Genomic DNA, 17,328 nt, shown 5'->3' on the forward strand with positions numbered 1-17,328 from the left:
AAATCAGTGAACAATGAAAATCTCACAAGTGTTATGTCTGTTTGTCTGTGATATTGGCATTGATAACAATTGATTGTCTCATGCCTGCACAAACATGCCCCTATCTGCATCACTTTTTATACACCATGCACTACATTACGCATTTTTGTTACATTTGTTTCGACCGCGATCACTGCTCCGGCTCCATTGTTCTACTTTTTGTGCAAAACACCGCACAAAAAGCAGAGTCCAAAAGCCGGCGACGGCTGAAACGGCGACGGCGGACAAGAAAAGAGGGTGCTGCCAAAATGATCCGATACCCTATTTTAACGTTTATAACCCAAAGTTTCAATATAACTGACAAATTGGTAGAGAATTTCCGAGTCGATTGATATATAAATCTCAGAAATCCATCGGATGATAAAGGCGATATTAAAGTTCAAAATTTTACATTATTTCGTGACGGTCTCGAATCTGGAAATTTTCATTTGTCACCCTGTATCCGAGTCTTCCCCTTAGACGTAGTTTACGTCAAAACTGTACGGCCATACCAGAATTATTGATACAGCAGCAGAAAGTATGATGATAGTATGATGTAAGATGGTTTTCTATATCGTTTGGAACAACATACTGTGAAATCGTTTTTCATTCACTCCCGGAGGGCGTGAACACCGGTCTACCGGTGGTGGTAGACCGGCATCCACGAACCACCTAGGCTCAGGAAAGCCTCAGTATAGCACCATTATCAACAGTGATCTCTCGTCCTATTCAGCCGCAGGGCCTGTCCACCATCCGGCGGGGGATACGGTTCCAAAATTACCAGTGTCCTGACCTTGGCAGGTCAGCCTTCGATGAGCATGAGATTCTACGCGTCCAACCATTACCCACACCTCGAGACCACCAGCCGTGGACGGCCTGTGTCGTGCCTGATGGTTGTTTAGCGGAGTATCACGCGACTACGGGACCAAGAGAAATTGTAAGCTCCCGACTGTATTGAGCCGTCATCCGATCAACTGAAGGTTCCAAGCAAATTCTACGTGTACAACTATCAACTATCTGGAGCTGACCCCTATATTGATGTAGCAGTAACGGTTGAAGCAGGTAGCTACAGACAAGGTACGTTCAATTATGCCACATGCCAACAATGGACCCCAAAGTTTTCGATCGGCCAAACCAGTACTAACCCTAAATTGAAACCTCAAAATTTAATAAAAAATATTATGTTATATATCATGTGGGGGCCCTCCTTAGCCGTGCGGTAAGACGAGCGGCTACAAAGCAAGACCATGCTGAGGGTGGCTGGGTTCGATTCCCGGCGCCGGTCTAGACAATTTTTGGTTTGGAAATTGTCTTGATTTCCCTGGGCATAAAAGTATCATCGTGTTACACCAAAACCGTGTAACATTTTCCCCTAAGACGCTCGAAAATAAACATTAATAAAAATAATCGTGTTAGCCTAATGATATACGAATGCAAAAATGGTAACTTGGCTTAGAAACCTCGCAGTTAATAACTGTGGAAGTGCTTAATGAACACTAAGCTGCGAGACGGCTCTGTGCCAGTGTGGGGGTGTAATGCCAATAAGAAGAAGAAGAAGAAGATTATGTTATAAAATGTACTCTACATTTTCATATTACTCGATTTCCCGCATGCTTGTTGTCTCGTCATGATTACGCCCACTTCGATACAGACAAGTTTCGGATGTTCCCTCAAGCAGGTTTTTTACAGCCAACTTTTTCTTGTACGCAATATTGAATACGAGCTCTATATTAACGACGACCTGTAATTTTAAAAAGTGATGGAAAAACGAGTGGAATCGAACGGAGCCTTTTTGTTACATCATATATGCTGTAACATTTTTATACTGTGTATAGCATCGTCAGCATGCATTGCCCAAACGAAGGGTGACCCGCCGACGAGACAGCAGAGCAGACATACGATGGATGTCGAAGGCAGGACGTCAAAGTTGTCACGTCTTCGTCGAAGACGAATGCTTCGGCGTAGCGTTGGGCGGCTATAAGACGCTAGACTTGTCCAAGACTACGCACAGTAGCTGGAAGTGGCACTCCCAATGGAAGAGTAGCTAGGCGCAGCTTCTCCTGAAGATGGCTGGAGAAATAGTCCTCACGTACTCTCCAGTTCATGTTCCTCCCCAGCTCCTTTGCACAGCAAGCATTTGTGTTGCTTTGTGCAGTCCCCAGCACCACATCGTGAACATCTTTACCACACACCGAGTATGTGTTAAAATGCTGGAAAAACTGTTTAGTACTCAAAATTGTCCGATTTTATCTCAAGGACGCAACTTTCGGCGTAGTTAGATCCCATTGACCATTAGCTAGACCATTGCTTTCTGGAATTATTGACAAAACATTTTGCATTTTTGCAAAGGAGAGAAAATATCAAAATCAAGCAATTTTTGTTCAATCGTTGCTGCTATGCATTTAAATGAATGGAAATGAATTGATCGAAATAATGCATTCTATCCACCTAAAGCCTCTCAAATGAGTTTTCTCATTATGTTTTATAAAGCGCGAGATATGCACCATCATTACTAGATGGATTAATCTGGGGTTTTAAACATAACATAGCTTCAGAGAACTAACTCTTATCTCCAAATTATAGCACATAAGTTGAGAAATCGACTTACATTTAGTCGTAAAGTTCCTATATCCTATCAGTTTTGCCACAAAATATGAAAATGGCCAATTTTTCACATTCATTTTTATTTTGTAAAATTTATTGAGAACCGTCTTTTACTAGAGTTTTCTTTCTACATTACACGTAGTGGAAATGTTGAATTTTAATATTTTATTGGTTTTATCATAGAAGAAGTGTAGAACTTGTTATCAAGCATTATGTAAAGTAAATACCTGGGAAATAAAAACAAAACTCAGTTATTAAAGAGTCTGATATCTGCTTTTTAAGCAAAAAATACATTCTAAGATAGTTTTGTATATAAGTTTGTTTCACTAAGGAAACCGTGTTCCCTTTTACGAACATTATACGATTATACCAAATGATTATTTGAATAATTTGAACGGAAGGCATCCGTGTACATAACAAATCATCTAAATTGACCACTTTTGACCAAACAGCATAATTTGTGATAAATTAATTACGGTTGAAAATATGATCTGAAGTCTCTGCAGAGCCAGAGAAATAAATTTATGTTAATGTGTAAAGTAAATTGCTGTCCATCAAAGAATGCTTCCAGAAAGTCCTTACACTAATGTAATTTTGGATACCACCAACTGTGACGGATCTTCCAAGGGTTCTTATGCTTGGCGAAATTTCATTTCAGCCATTGCGTTATCATTAGTATCCGACCGGATAAGCAACCAACAAAAACGACCACCACTCTGCCATGCTGGGGTGGCCCAAGCGTGATAATGAATTTTTGAATCCCTCCGAACAAAAATCAGCTTACCCTGAAGCAGCGCCGGGCGGTTCCTCGACGAGTGGCAGTCCGTTCCCAGGCAGCCCCGTTTCTGCACCAGTGACGGACAGTGCTTGCCACCGTTTTGCGTTTTTTGCCGGACAGTCCGGTTGCGGGACGTCATCCCGGGGCCGCAGGGTGTGTCGCACTCGGCCCATGGTCCCCACTCGCTGGCAACGCAATCGATCACTAGGAAATGGAAATGAAACAGACAGATAACACCGGATATTAGACGTCGGGCTGTGGAATTTGCGATGGCCGAACGCAACCGTTCGGGGTGGGCAGAAATATGATGAATTGTTCAGGGTATAAAGCTCCATGATTTATGAATGCAGTGGCTATTCCGGGGTTTATTCGTTTAAATAAGCAATCCTAACAGGAATTGTATTGTCATGGAGAAACACATTAGAATCACAGTGAGCATTAGTCCACATAACTCCACGACTGATCCACGTCATAGGACATATTTCCAATCGCTCGTTTAAGTAACACATGCCACTATCGCAAGAATCAGCAAAAAGTAAAATTGGATTGACACATCCTTAATATCACCTGCAAACAACTTCAAAATCATTTTTAATTCAACAAACATGTGATGAAATATTAATCTAAAACTAATGTACGATACATATACATGGGATGGCTGACATGAAAAGCCTTATGATATTATTCGTAGAAATGCTAATTAAAACACAAAGCCAAGGTCAGCTAAGTTCGGTAAGCACCGAAAACCAAACACATGAATTTATTCCCTTCTATGGTCAACATCCTTGAAAATCAATCAATCATCGATAGAGTTAAACAATACACTCATACATTCAATTTGAGTAAATGCATTATACAATATATTCAGAAGTACAATGTTCCAACATAAAGAATGTTCCCGTCCGTAGAGTACACTTCCATTCAACTTTGTTCATCGTTTTCCCTTCCCCACTTCACACAAATCGTATAATCGAAAAGCCAATGACAAAGGTGCCAACAACAGTAGCAAGACGGAAATATCATCCATGGCGCACCTGGTGCAGGAACACAAGAAAGGCTGCCGCCCCCATATTGGCAGCGCACACACATCACAAGCACAATCGAAAACCGGAGGATCGGATGAAAGTGGGTGGATTTACACACCAGACGAGACGAGATTTACAGCCCTGCAATTAAGGTTAATGAGGTGAGTTTTGCCTTTCGTTTGTCGTCATCTTCATCGACCCGGCAGCTACCCACCGGAAGTTGAAGTTACATGTTCGAAATGATGTCGAAGCTCGGAAACATCAAGCCTGCCTACCGCTGCTGACATGCAAGGAGTCCTTGGGGAACGTACAGCTCCATATCGTTGGATAATGCGAATGCTTGCTTGAGCTGCGACAGAAGTAGAAAATTTTAATGAGAAAGCGTGTAAGTAACGATTCACATTTGTCGGGTACTTTAACGAAAAACAGGAATTCTTGCTACCGTAATGTTATCGTTAGTATAACAATTGCGTAGTTATTGTTAAGTACCAGCGATAAGCGCGAATAATTACTTTTAAACTTTGTTGTATGAAAAATCACAATGGTAGCAAATGTAAATAGGAAACATTTATCATAAATTACTGAATTCACATTTATGGGTTTTCAAATGTTGCACTGTAAAAAAAAAGTTGACATAAATTGACTCCACATCTGATATACAAAACTGATAATTGTTTCTATTGCCAACAAATACGGAGTTAAACTTTTGATCACATTGTCCTTTAGCAATAATTGTTAATGTTATTTTAGGTAGGTAGGGAAAAAGACGGCTTTGGAAGGTTTTGTTCTATTATTGTCAGGGGGTTTTTGTCGACCAAATTGTATGAAATTTGGCCACAATATTCTTTGATATGCAAAGAATGTTTAGGCCAAATTTGAGCACAATGAGTCATAAAAAACCCCTGACAATAATAGAACAAAACCTGCCGAAGCCGTCATTCCCTCTATATAACAATAGAGATTAGGGATAGGGCGTCACTTAAAGGCGTTGTGTGACCCCAAATGGCCGGAGTGAAATGCGATGACAGCAGCTCTCCGTGGATGCGTGTGCACGCCACGGAGATCTGACAATCTGCTCACCGATTGACATGCTGAGGTGTTAATATATAACCACACGCTGATGGTACTTTCAAAATTCTCTAGCATAAGACGCAATGTTTCTATCCTAAGTTATTTGCGTGAGACGAAAATGAACATTGAACATGTTGGATTTGAAAACCGATAATTCATTTGAAAATCGAACTCGAAAATCAACTTGTCTTTACATCGTGGTTTTCAATTGCAGATCAACGATATGGAAGTCAATAAATGGTATCGTTTAAATGTTAAACTAAATTGGTGGTCGGTTGTCAGCACCCTTTTGTTCTTGGTTCATTACTTCGTCCAATTGAACAAAGTGACTATATTTTCATATCATGCCTATAGGCATATAAATTTGATTTATTTTACATATTAGATAATTTTAAATAATAATTTTGTGTTGATTTTATGTCGCTTAGAAAACAGTGGTCAATTGTCGGCACCCTAAAAAACGTTTAAAACGGAAATTTTTGATTTTTTTACAACGTGGATGGCCGACATGGTGGTTTCCATAAATAAATATTTTCATATCTTTAATAACTTTCAACCGATTTTGTTTATTTTAACTGTTTTGGAAACAAAAACTCATATACCACTCATATACACTCATATATACTCATATACTCAATGTCAAGGTTTACAGCTTTTGTCCATGGTTATACAAGAAATCCTTAAAGTAAGGCTTATGAGTAACACGTAACCAAAGGACTATCAACCAGTTTCAAAAAAGTCACATGCTCGTTGCGCTTCTTAGAGTAGTCGGTGTTTATAATATATGTTCTGGATTTCCAAAAAACCTCTGGAGTGAGGCCTCAGTCATCCAAAAATCCCTGAAATAGGATCTTAAGGTCTGCTTGCGTAACCAAAGGTCTATCGTCCAAATTCAAAAACGGTATATGCTCTTTATGGTACTTAGCATATAAGGCGTTCACAGTATATGTTCCGGTTCATCCAATAAATCTCTGGAGTAAGGCCTAAACGCGTAACCAAAAGTCTATCGACTTGTTTCAAAAGTGGTACAAGATCTTTGTGATCCTTCAAATAGAACGTCATCACTACATATTAGACCTCTTCATGTTTTCAAAAAGTATCAAAAATTCAACCGGTCAGCCCAAAATCCACCAAAGCCACCTCGAAATTTTATCCGAATTAACTGAAAATTTGACAGGAGACTTATTTTAGCATAAGAATTGTGATTCTGAGCTAATCGGTTGAATTTTTTATGCTTTTTGAAAACATGAAGAGGTCTACTACATATGTTCTGTTACTTTACTCACTTATGGATCCTGTACACCTCCGGTGGTGCAAAGGGCCAACTTAAAAGATCTTTATCCTGCGCGTTGTCCAGCTATTGCTTGACCCTGTTGCCAGGTTAGATTTCGGTTGACTTCTTTTATTTCATCATTGAGGCTTCGCCGCCATGAGCCTCTGGGTCTGCCTCTGCTGCGATGTCCCGCTGGGTTCCTGTCTAATGCTTGTTTACAGATTTCGTTTCCGCCCCTACGTAGAGTGTGGCCGACCCAGCCCCACTTCCGATCCCGAATTTCTGTTGCTATCGGCCTCTGGTGACAACGACGATGGAGCTCGTTATTTGAGATCCAGTTGTGAGGCCACCAGGCCCGAATTATATACCGCAGGCACCTGTTAATGAACACCTACAGCCGTTGAGTGTTCTCCACTGATATACACCATGTTTCGCTAGCGTATAACAGCACAGATTTCACGTTAGAGTTGAAAATTCGTATTTTTGTTTGTTCACTTATCTGCCAGAGTTTTCCAGATATTTCTTAAACTCGCAAAGGCAGCCCTTGCTTTCTTGATCCGTGCGCCTATGTCTTGGTACCGCCGTCTGAGGCCATTTGGCTACCAAGGTATTGGAAGCTTTCAACATTATCCGCTGGTTGTCCGGTTACTGTGAAACTGGGAGGGGCCACCGTGTTTACATCCAACGATTTGGTTTTGTTGACGTTGATGACTAAGCCTGCCGAAGAGGAGCGCTCGGCAAGGTCGTTGAGCTTACTCTGCATATCAGAACATCGTTGAGCGAGGAGTGCAACGTCATCAGCCGATTAGAAGTCGTTTAAGTGCACCAGGCTGCCATAACAGCCTACGGTTTGGTTCACGGTCAATCGCACCTAACAGAATCTCGTCGATTACGATGAGGAACAATAACGGTGATAGAATACATCCTTGCCTCACACCAGCTACGACCCGGATAGGGTCGGACAAGACCCCATTGTGCAGCACTCTACACGAAAAGGCCTCGAACTGTGCCTCGATGAGGCCGATGATTTTCTTATGAACCCCCTTGCGTCTCAGGACGCCCCACATATTCTCGTGATTGAGCCGGTCAAAAGCTTTTTCATAGTCAATGAATACCAAGTAAAGGGACTCTTGGAATTCGTTGACCTGCTCCAGAATAATACGGAGCGTGACAATATGGTCCACACAGAATCTTCCGGCACGGAATCCGGCCTGCTGCCGCTGGAGAGTCGCATTGATCTTCTTCTGAATCCAGGCTAGGATGACTTTGCATAGAACTTTGAGAACGGTACACAGCAACATAATGCCTCGATAGTTATCGCATACAGTCAGGTCACCCTTTTTAGGTACCTTCACTAAGATACCTTGCATCCAGTCGACCGGGAAAGTTGCGGTGTCCCAGATATTACGAAATAAACGATGCAGTAGTTGAGCGGCAGATGTCATGGGGTCAGTTTTGAACATTTCGGCTGATATGCGATCGACCCCTGGGGTTTTATTCGATTTCATGCTTTGGATGGCTGTTTGAATCTCTAGCAGTGATGGCGCTTCGGTATTGACGCGTGTTATACGTCGAATCCTAGGCAGATCATGCCGAGGTGATGGTGACCTGGCTGGCACTTGGAAAAGTTGTTCGAATTCCTCAAACCAGCATTTCAGCTCAGTTGGGTCGGTCAATAACTGATCATTCGCGTCTTTCACAGGCATCGTTGCATTCATCTTCCCCCCGCTTAAGCGTCGTTAGATATCGTAGAGGAGGCGAATGTCCCCGGTTGCTGCAGCTCTCTCTCCTTCGTCGGCCAGAGAGTCTGCCCACGCTCGCTTGTCCCGTCGACATGAGCGTTTTACTTCCTTCTGAAGAGCCGAGTATCGTTGACGGGCTAAGACTTTGGCTCCTCTGCGGCGTGCCTCGTTGGCAAGTTGTGCTAATTTACCCTGCTGGGCTAGGGTTAATACGTTCCATGTTCCTATTCGTGTACGTTGTTTCGCGCTAAGAGTCGTCGCCGTAAAATCAGTTCTTTCATTATCGGATTCACGAACAAATTGATGTATCGGGAACAGTAGGTTGTTGGCCCAAGCTTCCCTATCCACCGGAATGGGGCTGCCATCTTAGGTATAGCTTCCGGGGAATAGCATTTCATTCTCAGCCGCTGGATGCCAGAACAGACGCTGTTGGAGCCGCACCTCCTTGGTGATCAGACGCTCGATCAGTCGGGTCAAATTTGTTTAAAGTCCCACCCAACACCAGGACTAGGCTAGTGCGCTTTGAGCGGCACACGATCGCGTTGATAGGGCCTGCTTGGGGATACATGCAGCTTTTTATAGAAGTTCAACAGAGCCCACTGTCGAACCCCACCACATCCTAGGCAGACCCCACAGAACGCACCCTCTCACTCTAGCTGATGTCAAAAGGACAACAGTGCTCAGGCCACACTACCAGCTAAGTACGCAACCCTTAGCTGGCGGTCAATTGTCATCGGAAGACCCGTGGTAGCGTGAGTATTGGAACTTGTGAGGACCAGAGCTATGTTAGACGCTCCTTCCCGGATGTCAACTCACCATTTCGTAACATATGTTCTGTGCTATCCAAGAAATCTCTCGGATAAGTTCTCAATCATACAAGAAATCCCTAGAGAAAGGCCTGAGCGTATATACGCGTAGCCAAAGGACTTGTTTCAAAAGTCCTTGGTCCTTGGAATAAAATGTGACATATGTTCTGTATTATTCAAGAAATCTCTGGAGTGATACCTCAGTCATACAAGAAGTCCTTGGAGTAACGCCTTGTGGTCTGCTGCGTTTCACAAGGTCTATCGTTCATATTCAAATACGGTACATGCTCTTCATGGTACTAAGCATATAATGCGTTCACTCGATATTTATTTTATAATAATCGTCATCTGACATCTGATGTCGCAATGACTATAAGGGTAAAATTATCGTTGAATCTAATCATTATATAAACATACACATAACACATCAATCATAATACACAAGAAATAGATCACTTCAATAAAACTGAACTTAACAATCTATGGTTTTTGTGTCAATTTGTCTCACGAAAATATGCTGTAAAAACTCGCTGTAGAGTAGCTGGTGATAGCTTAAAATCAAAGAGATGGAACACTGCGTTGAAATTGGACGACATATATCGAACCGGATCATGCTGACCATAACTATTATTTCGAGCATCAAGCTAAGTGAAATCCCCCCTCCTCAGAGATGCATAGGAGCGTAAAAATCATCAAAAACATGTAAAAAATCACAAATCATGTATTGCTGGAGAGTCAAAACCACCATTCAGCATTTTCGCTACGAACATAGCCTGGCCATGTGGCGTGAATTAAAATTGAGGACTGAAATGTTGCTCATCTGCCAAGGGAGATTGCGCAATGCAAAGCGCACGAACTTTTTTGCACAGATTCGATCCTCGTAATCCAAGTAGTTTGGTAAGGGACAGTGACAGCAAATTCCAGTAGGGGAAGAGGCCCCAAAACGCCCTAATCAAGCAGTGTTTGCTTAGCTAGGGCATATTGCCCCCCTTTCCCCTATTGATCGTACAAGCGCACAATAGAGCGATCGCTGGCAATAAGGATCACGAAATCCTTTGGCGATTTTCATTATAAAGCCAAGTTGTCGGTTTGCCTTAGAAATCACGTTATCGTAGTGGAAATGGAAGGTTAGTGCGTCGTCAAGTATAACTCCTAAATCCCTGATATGTTTCACTCGCTCAAAAACTGTCCCAGACAGCATGTAATTATAGATGATAGGTTGTCGTTTTCTGCTGAACGTTATTGTCTGACACTTATGGATACTGAGTGACAGGCATTTTCGCACGCACCACCCCTCTAAAAGGGTTAAAAGCATTTGTAGTTGAATGCAGTATTTAAGACTGTTGACAACAATGTAAAGCTGTGCATCGTCAGCATAGAGCAGTCTCACTCCAGGTGGTAGCACCAGTGTCACATCGTTGACGAATATCGAAAACAATAATGGTCCTAGATTACTTCCTTGCTCTACACCAGATGGATATGTTCCAGATGATCCAAGAAAACTCTAGAGTAAGGCCTTAAAGTCTGTATGTGCAACCAGAAGTCTATCGACTTGTTTCAAATTTGGTACATGCCTGTTGCGTCGAGCGATAGACCCTTTGTATTATTAAGGCAGCTCAAGTGTCATATCAAGCTGACATACAGGAGATGTCAAAAAGGAGTAGATTGGCAAACGTTTTCATGAGTGGTGATTAGTGCGAATTATTAGGAATTTATTGGAAGAAGTTAACTATTGAATTATACTGTTTCTCTTTATACTTATGTATTTCTATTTGAACTGGTAAACCTAATATTTGCTTAATGAATTTACTTATAAATAAGACTTAACTATTATCTAAACAGGAACATACAAGAGAGCATAGACATAACGTGGGACAAACTATATGTGACTAAAATACATATTCATATTGAACGTAGAGCTGTAAGTTAGGACCAGACACCTTAAAAGAAGTTGAAATAATCTTAAAATTAATTACAGTTATCCTACAACAAGCTATAAAATCTATCTAAGTGCGCTGCTATCGAGTCAATTGAAGACCAATTTGTAAGGTTATGTTTACTTAAATGTTATTATTTGATTTCATGGATAAATATATTTCAGTCGAGTTGCTTGGTAAATCCCAACTACGAGAAGTTTTTAACAAAATCGAAAATTGTGGCGCATAAGATGAGCGGGAAAGATACCAAGACATCCGTATCGGGATCCCCACAGGGCTGTAAAGGATGCGATCGTCCCATTCATGTGGATAACATGGTGGCATGCGATCAGTGTAACAACTGGTGGCACTTCAACTGTGCTGGTGTGAAAGCCTCAATAAGTGAGAGATCATGGATCTGCCTTAACTGCACTGAATGCCGAAAATCACTGAGATCATTCAAATCGACAAGCTCTAACGCTCGTCTTCGTCTACGGCAGCTTGCCGAAGCAAAAGCACTTGAGGATCACATCCAAATAAAAATGCAGAAAGAGAACGCGCTTACCTTATCCAAAAGCATCAGCTCGAGATTGAAATCGAGGGAGAAACAGCTGATACAGTCAGCAGTAAATATTCGGACGTCTCCGACAGCCGTCGCAAATCATTGCATGAATGGGTAGCAGATCAAAACCAGTCGTTAGAGGAAGCCGTAGGCGGCCTATCGTTAACTGAAACATTGTCCAAACCAGTTATTACCCCGCGAACTGGAGCTATTCCTAAAACAGTTCCGCATACTCTTCAATCCACTCCAATATTCACGTCGACCGCAGAACTACCTATATTTCACCGGAGATCCGAGGGACTCGCCGCACAAGATAATGGACTTGACGATCGCGCGCGCGAAAAGCAACTACCACAGGATTCTGTACGAAGGTCGATACACGAGCACTCGGTAAATAGACAACATACATCATCGAATCATTCTATCCGAAATATGCAGTATCGGTTTCCAACACATTCGTCCGTTAGTCAAACATTCCCGTTGGTACTACCGACAACGATCGGCATACTAGAACCCGCGGCATCTAACGACCAACATATGCACATGGAACCACATACTAATGCGTCTCGAAGGTTATCTGAATCGAGTCGATCTATTGGTATGGAGCGTCAACAAGAACCGGTGTCACCCGTAGTAACACCACGTCACTGCTACGAGCAAGGCGAGGTGCAGAACCATCGTAGTATTCCCCAACCTGCGCCCAGACGACAACGTGCTACTAATTGTGAGCATTATTCTCCCCAACGAAATGCACACTCTCTTCCAGCACATACACATTTTACGTCAAGAGAGTGCAATGGACATATGAGTGACCACCGATCACTTGCACCATCACGACATTCAAATCATACCAATCATCAAGACATATGTTGTGGTCAACGATTTGCCGACCATACTCATGGAGAGGTGAACCAATACCAGCAGGAAAGGGATCGGTCGAGTTTGTTACAACGAATGGAATCACAACATGTTGGTCAACAAAATCCGTCAGTGCAAATAGCTTCACCATTGGAAACGGTAGCTACAATCAGTCCTCAGCAGCTTGTTGCTAGGCAAGTAGTGCCTAGGGAACTACCGAAATTTTCTGGTGACCCCTTGAATGGCCAATGTTTCTGCAAGCTGAGACGACAACTCAATTATGCGGCATACAGCCTGATGAGAATTTGGCTAGGCTTCAGAAAGCCCTCATTGGAAGCGCTCGAGAAAAGTACAAAGCATCCTTACGTTGCCGGCTGCCGTACCAAATATAATTGGGACCTTAAGAGACGAATGCGGCCGACCAGATCAGCTGGTACACCGTTTATTGACGAAAGTAAGAAGTGCGCCCCATCCCAACATCAATAAACTGGACACACTCATCACCTTCGGACGCGAGGTCAGTAATCTTGTTACATACATCGAAGCGGCTGGCTTACAGGCACATCTATCAAACCCGATGTTGCTTTCGGAGTTAGTATACAAACTTCCACCTAATTTAAGACTGGATTGGGGATTGCATTCTCGATCAAGTGGAGATATTTCGCTAAAGGCATTTAGCAACTTTGTATCTACGATGAGATCAGCTGCGTGTCAAGTATCGCTGCCGACGGAAATGCACCAGGTAGAAGAAATGCAGCCAAGGAGAAAAGATAGGCCAAGTTTCATCAACGCTCATAATTCGGAAGAACCTTCAGTATTGGATACAACGCATCCTCCAAGTGTAGACGCCAAACCATGTGCAATGTGCGATCGGATGGGGCACAAGCTACGTGATTGTCATCGGTTCAAATGTTCATCAGTCTCAGAAAGATGTGCTCTTGTGGATGAACGAAAACTGTGTAGACGGTGTTTGGTCGGTCATGGGAAATGGCCTTGCCGAACAAAGCAGCCTTGCGGATTGGACGGATGTACTGAGATGCATCATAGGATGTTACATGCAGACAACATAAAATGTGCAACGGAACCGTCAGCTCTGGTTTCCACTCATCATTCATCTCTTGGATCAACGTTGTTTAAAATACTCCCAGCAACACTGTATGGGGCTGGAAAAACGATTAAAACCTACGTATTTTTAGATGACGGATCGAGCCATACGTTGTTGGAAGAAGATTTGGCTGATGAACTAGGCCTCGTTGGTGATAATATTCCTTTATGTCTACAATGGACCGGGAATGTGACCAGGAAAGAAGCTTCTTCGCAGCGGGTCAGCTTGAGTATTTCGAGTATGACAGGAGGACCTCAGTACAATCTGTTCGACGTACGCACCGTGAAAAAATTGGACCTTCCTCGTCAGAGTGTGGATTTCAAGCAACTGTCCAGCCAGTTCTCATATCTACAAGGCTTACCAATCCGAAGTTACCACGATGCCGTTCCACGAATTCTCATTGGGGCGAATAACGCCAATTTGATTCTGACGCTGGCCCGTCGAGAGAGGCGAACAGGAGAACCTGTGGCCACCGAGACGCGCCTCGGGTGGACCATATTTGGCGGTGCTCAAGGCATCAATAAACCCGTCAACCTCATGATTCATTCATGTGGCTGCTCGCAAGACGATAATCTACACGAACTAGTTAAAAGATACTTCACGATGGACAATCTAGGGGTGAATGGACCAGTATTAGAGTCAGCGGAGGATACGCGTGCCAGACGAATTTTGCAGGAGACAACCCGACGCACACCATCAGGCAAATTTGAAACTGGCTTACTTTGGAGCAGTGACGACATCGAAATGCCGGACAACTATCATATGGCCAAAAGCGTCTGCTATGCCTAGAAAGGAAGCTGCAGAAGGAACCAGAGTGGAAGAAGCAAGTTGATGATCTAATTGCTGAATATTTGCAGCTAGGTTATGCGCATATAGCGACGGAAAGGGAGCTTGAGAAGACACATTCAAAGCGTACCTGGTAATTTCTACCATTAGGCGTAGTTCGAAATCCTCGTAAACCTAACAAAATTCGCGTGGTATGGGATGCGGCCGCTGCAGTGAACGGAATTTCCTTGAATTCGCTCCTGTTACCCGGGCCTGATTTACTGACACCTCTTTTAGCCGTTCTATGTCAGTTCCGTCAACGGCAGTATGCTGTGTCCGCCGATATTCGTCAGATGTTCCATCAGCTCATCATCAAGCAAGACGATCGACAAGTTCAACGGTTTTGTATCGCCAAAATCCTCTTCAACCAGCGACAGTATATGTACTAGATGTAGCAACATTTGGGGCGTGCTGTTCACCATGTTCGGCACAATATGTGAAAAACTTAAACGCATCTGAGCACAGAAACAGCTGTCCTGAAGCAGCGGATGCTATAGTTAATAATACGTATGTCGATGACTTCTTAAACAGCCGTGATACTATCGACGAGGCCGTTCAATTGTCACTGAATGTTCGGGCGATGAACCTTAAAGCTGGATTTGAACTCAGGAATTGGCAGTCAAATTCCCAGGAAATTTTGCAGCGAATTGGGGAGAAAACACATCCGCAAATGGTCAGAAATTTTTCTGCAGAGAAATCCACACATATGGAACGGGTTCTGGGAATGTCTTGGACGACCGAAAGTGACACATTTGTGTTTTCAGCTCAGTTCCGAGAAGACCTTATTCCTCTTCTATCCGGTCAAATCGTACCCACCAAACGACAGGTCCTAAGGGTAGTTATGAGCTTTTGACCCACTCGGAATTATTTCAAACTACACTGTCCATGGGCGAGTGCTCCTTCAAGATATTTGGCGTTCAAATGTGAAATGGGATGAGCCTATCACCAATAAGGATTATTTGAACTGGCAACGATGGGTTTCATTAACACCACAACTAAAAAACGTAACAATTCTTCGTTGTTATTTTCCAAATTATATTCCATCCAGCTATGATTCGTTGCAACTTCATGTATTTGTGGACGCAGGTGATCAGGCATATGGAGCTGTTGTCTATTTCCACATCGTTGATCAAAGAATCCCGAGATGCGCTATAGTAGCAGCGAAGACAAAAGTAACACCTTTAAAACCACTGTCTGTACCACGATGTGAATTAAATGCTGGTGTGGTCGGTGTTCGACTCATGAAGACAATTGAACAAAACCACTCGCTGCAAATCACGAAACGCTTCCTTTGGACCGATTCAACGACCGTTTTATCTTGGCTACGAGCCGATCCGCGGAAGTATCGGCAATATGTGGCGCTGCGGGTCTCCGAAATACTCACAGAAAGCGAATTAAATGAATAGTACTGGATTACTACAAAAAGGAATATTGCCGACAAGACAACAAAATGGAGCAATGGACCTGACTTCGATTCGGACAGTGAGTGGTACTGTAGACCCGAATTTCTTCTTCAACCAGAAACCGAATGGGCCATCAAACAACCAAGCATGATAGATCCACCTGAGATACCCTGGATGTAATAGTGGACTTTGCAGCGTTCTCTCAATTGAAAGTGCTGCAGAAGAGATTGACGCATCTTCATCATTTTCGGCGATGTTGTGCACTCAAATCAAGAACACCAACAACTGAAGGCAAGGTATTATTGACTCAAGATGACTATCAAGCGGCTGAAAATAGTATGTGGAAAATGGTTCAGGCGCAAGAATTTTCGGATGAGATTGCCATTTTGAAGAGGAATGCAACTTTATCAGTGAATAAGCGAGTTCATTTAGGAAAATCCAGCTCTTTATCTAAACTGTCCCTTTTCATCGACAACGATGGAATACTCCGAATGAGCAGCCGTATCGATCCTGAAGCGGCATACTATGCTTACAACTTTCGGAATCCTATTGTTTTGCCAAAGCAGAGCCACGTAACAGATTTGCTAGTGTTGCACTATCACCAACGATTCGGACATGCCAATGTAGAGATCGTAGTAAACGAGTTACGGCAGAGATATTATATACCAAAGCTGCGAGCTGTCGTCAGGAAGGTGGTTAAACGATGCATATGGTGTCGTGTGTTCCATGCGGCCCCACGTAATCCGAAAATGGCAGCGTTGCCTCAACCACGAGTGCAACCTTATGTACGCCCGTTTTCTTTCGTCGGATTGGACTACTTTGGGCCAATGATTGTCAAGAGGGGACGCACAAACGTCAAAAGGTGGGTGGCACTTTTCACGTGCCTCACGATAAGGGCAGTTCATCTGGAGGTGGTGCATTCCTTGTCGACAGAGTCCTGTAAGATGGCTATTCGGCGCTTCATAGCGCGACGAGGCTCACCGCGAGAAATCTTTAGCGACAACGGCACAAATTTCAGAGGCGCTGCAAGAGAATTGGCGGAAGAGATTAAAACTATCAACAGAGCGGTTAGTTCCACATTCACAAATGCCGATACAAAGTGGAATTTTACCCCTCCTTCAGCTCCCCACATGGGGGGAGTGTGGGAGCGAAAGGTTCGCTCCGTAAAAGAGGCTTTCAAATCGTTATGTCATCGAGATAAATTCGACGACGAAGAGTTTATTACCTTTCTCATGGAAGCGGAAATGATTGTGAATTCACACCCATTGACATTTGTTCCACTTGATGATCCTAACCAGGAAGTGTTGACACCAAACAGTTTCTTATTAATGGACTCAAGCGG

The 17,328-nt window shown here is 43.1% G+C and overlaps 1 protein-coding gene across 2 annotated transcripts in view; it reads right to left on the reverse strand.

Moving 5' to 3' along the window:
- Positions 1 to 17,328, reverse strand: part of LOC134225296 (somatomedin-B and thrombospondin type-1 domain-containing protein-like) — a 233,189-nt gene that overhangs the window by 33,690 nt on the left and 182,171 nt on the right. For both annotated transcript variants that reach the window (XM_062705252.1, XM_062705251.1), the window contains exon 3: positions 3,407 to 3,604. In XM_062705252.1, the coding sequence (XP_062561236.1) occupies positions 3,407 to 3,604 (198 nt within the window). The remainder of the gene's footprint in view (positions 1 to 3,406; positions 3,605 to 17,328) is intronic.

Source organism: Armigeres subalbatus, chromosome 3, assembly GCF_024139115.2.
Source record: "Armigeres subalbatus isolate Guangzhou_Male chromosome 3, GZ_Asu_2, whole genome shotgun sequence".
NCBI lineage: Eukaryota > Metazoa > Arthropoda > Insecta > Diptera > Culicidae > Armigeres > Armigeres subalbatus.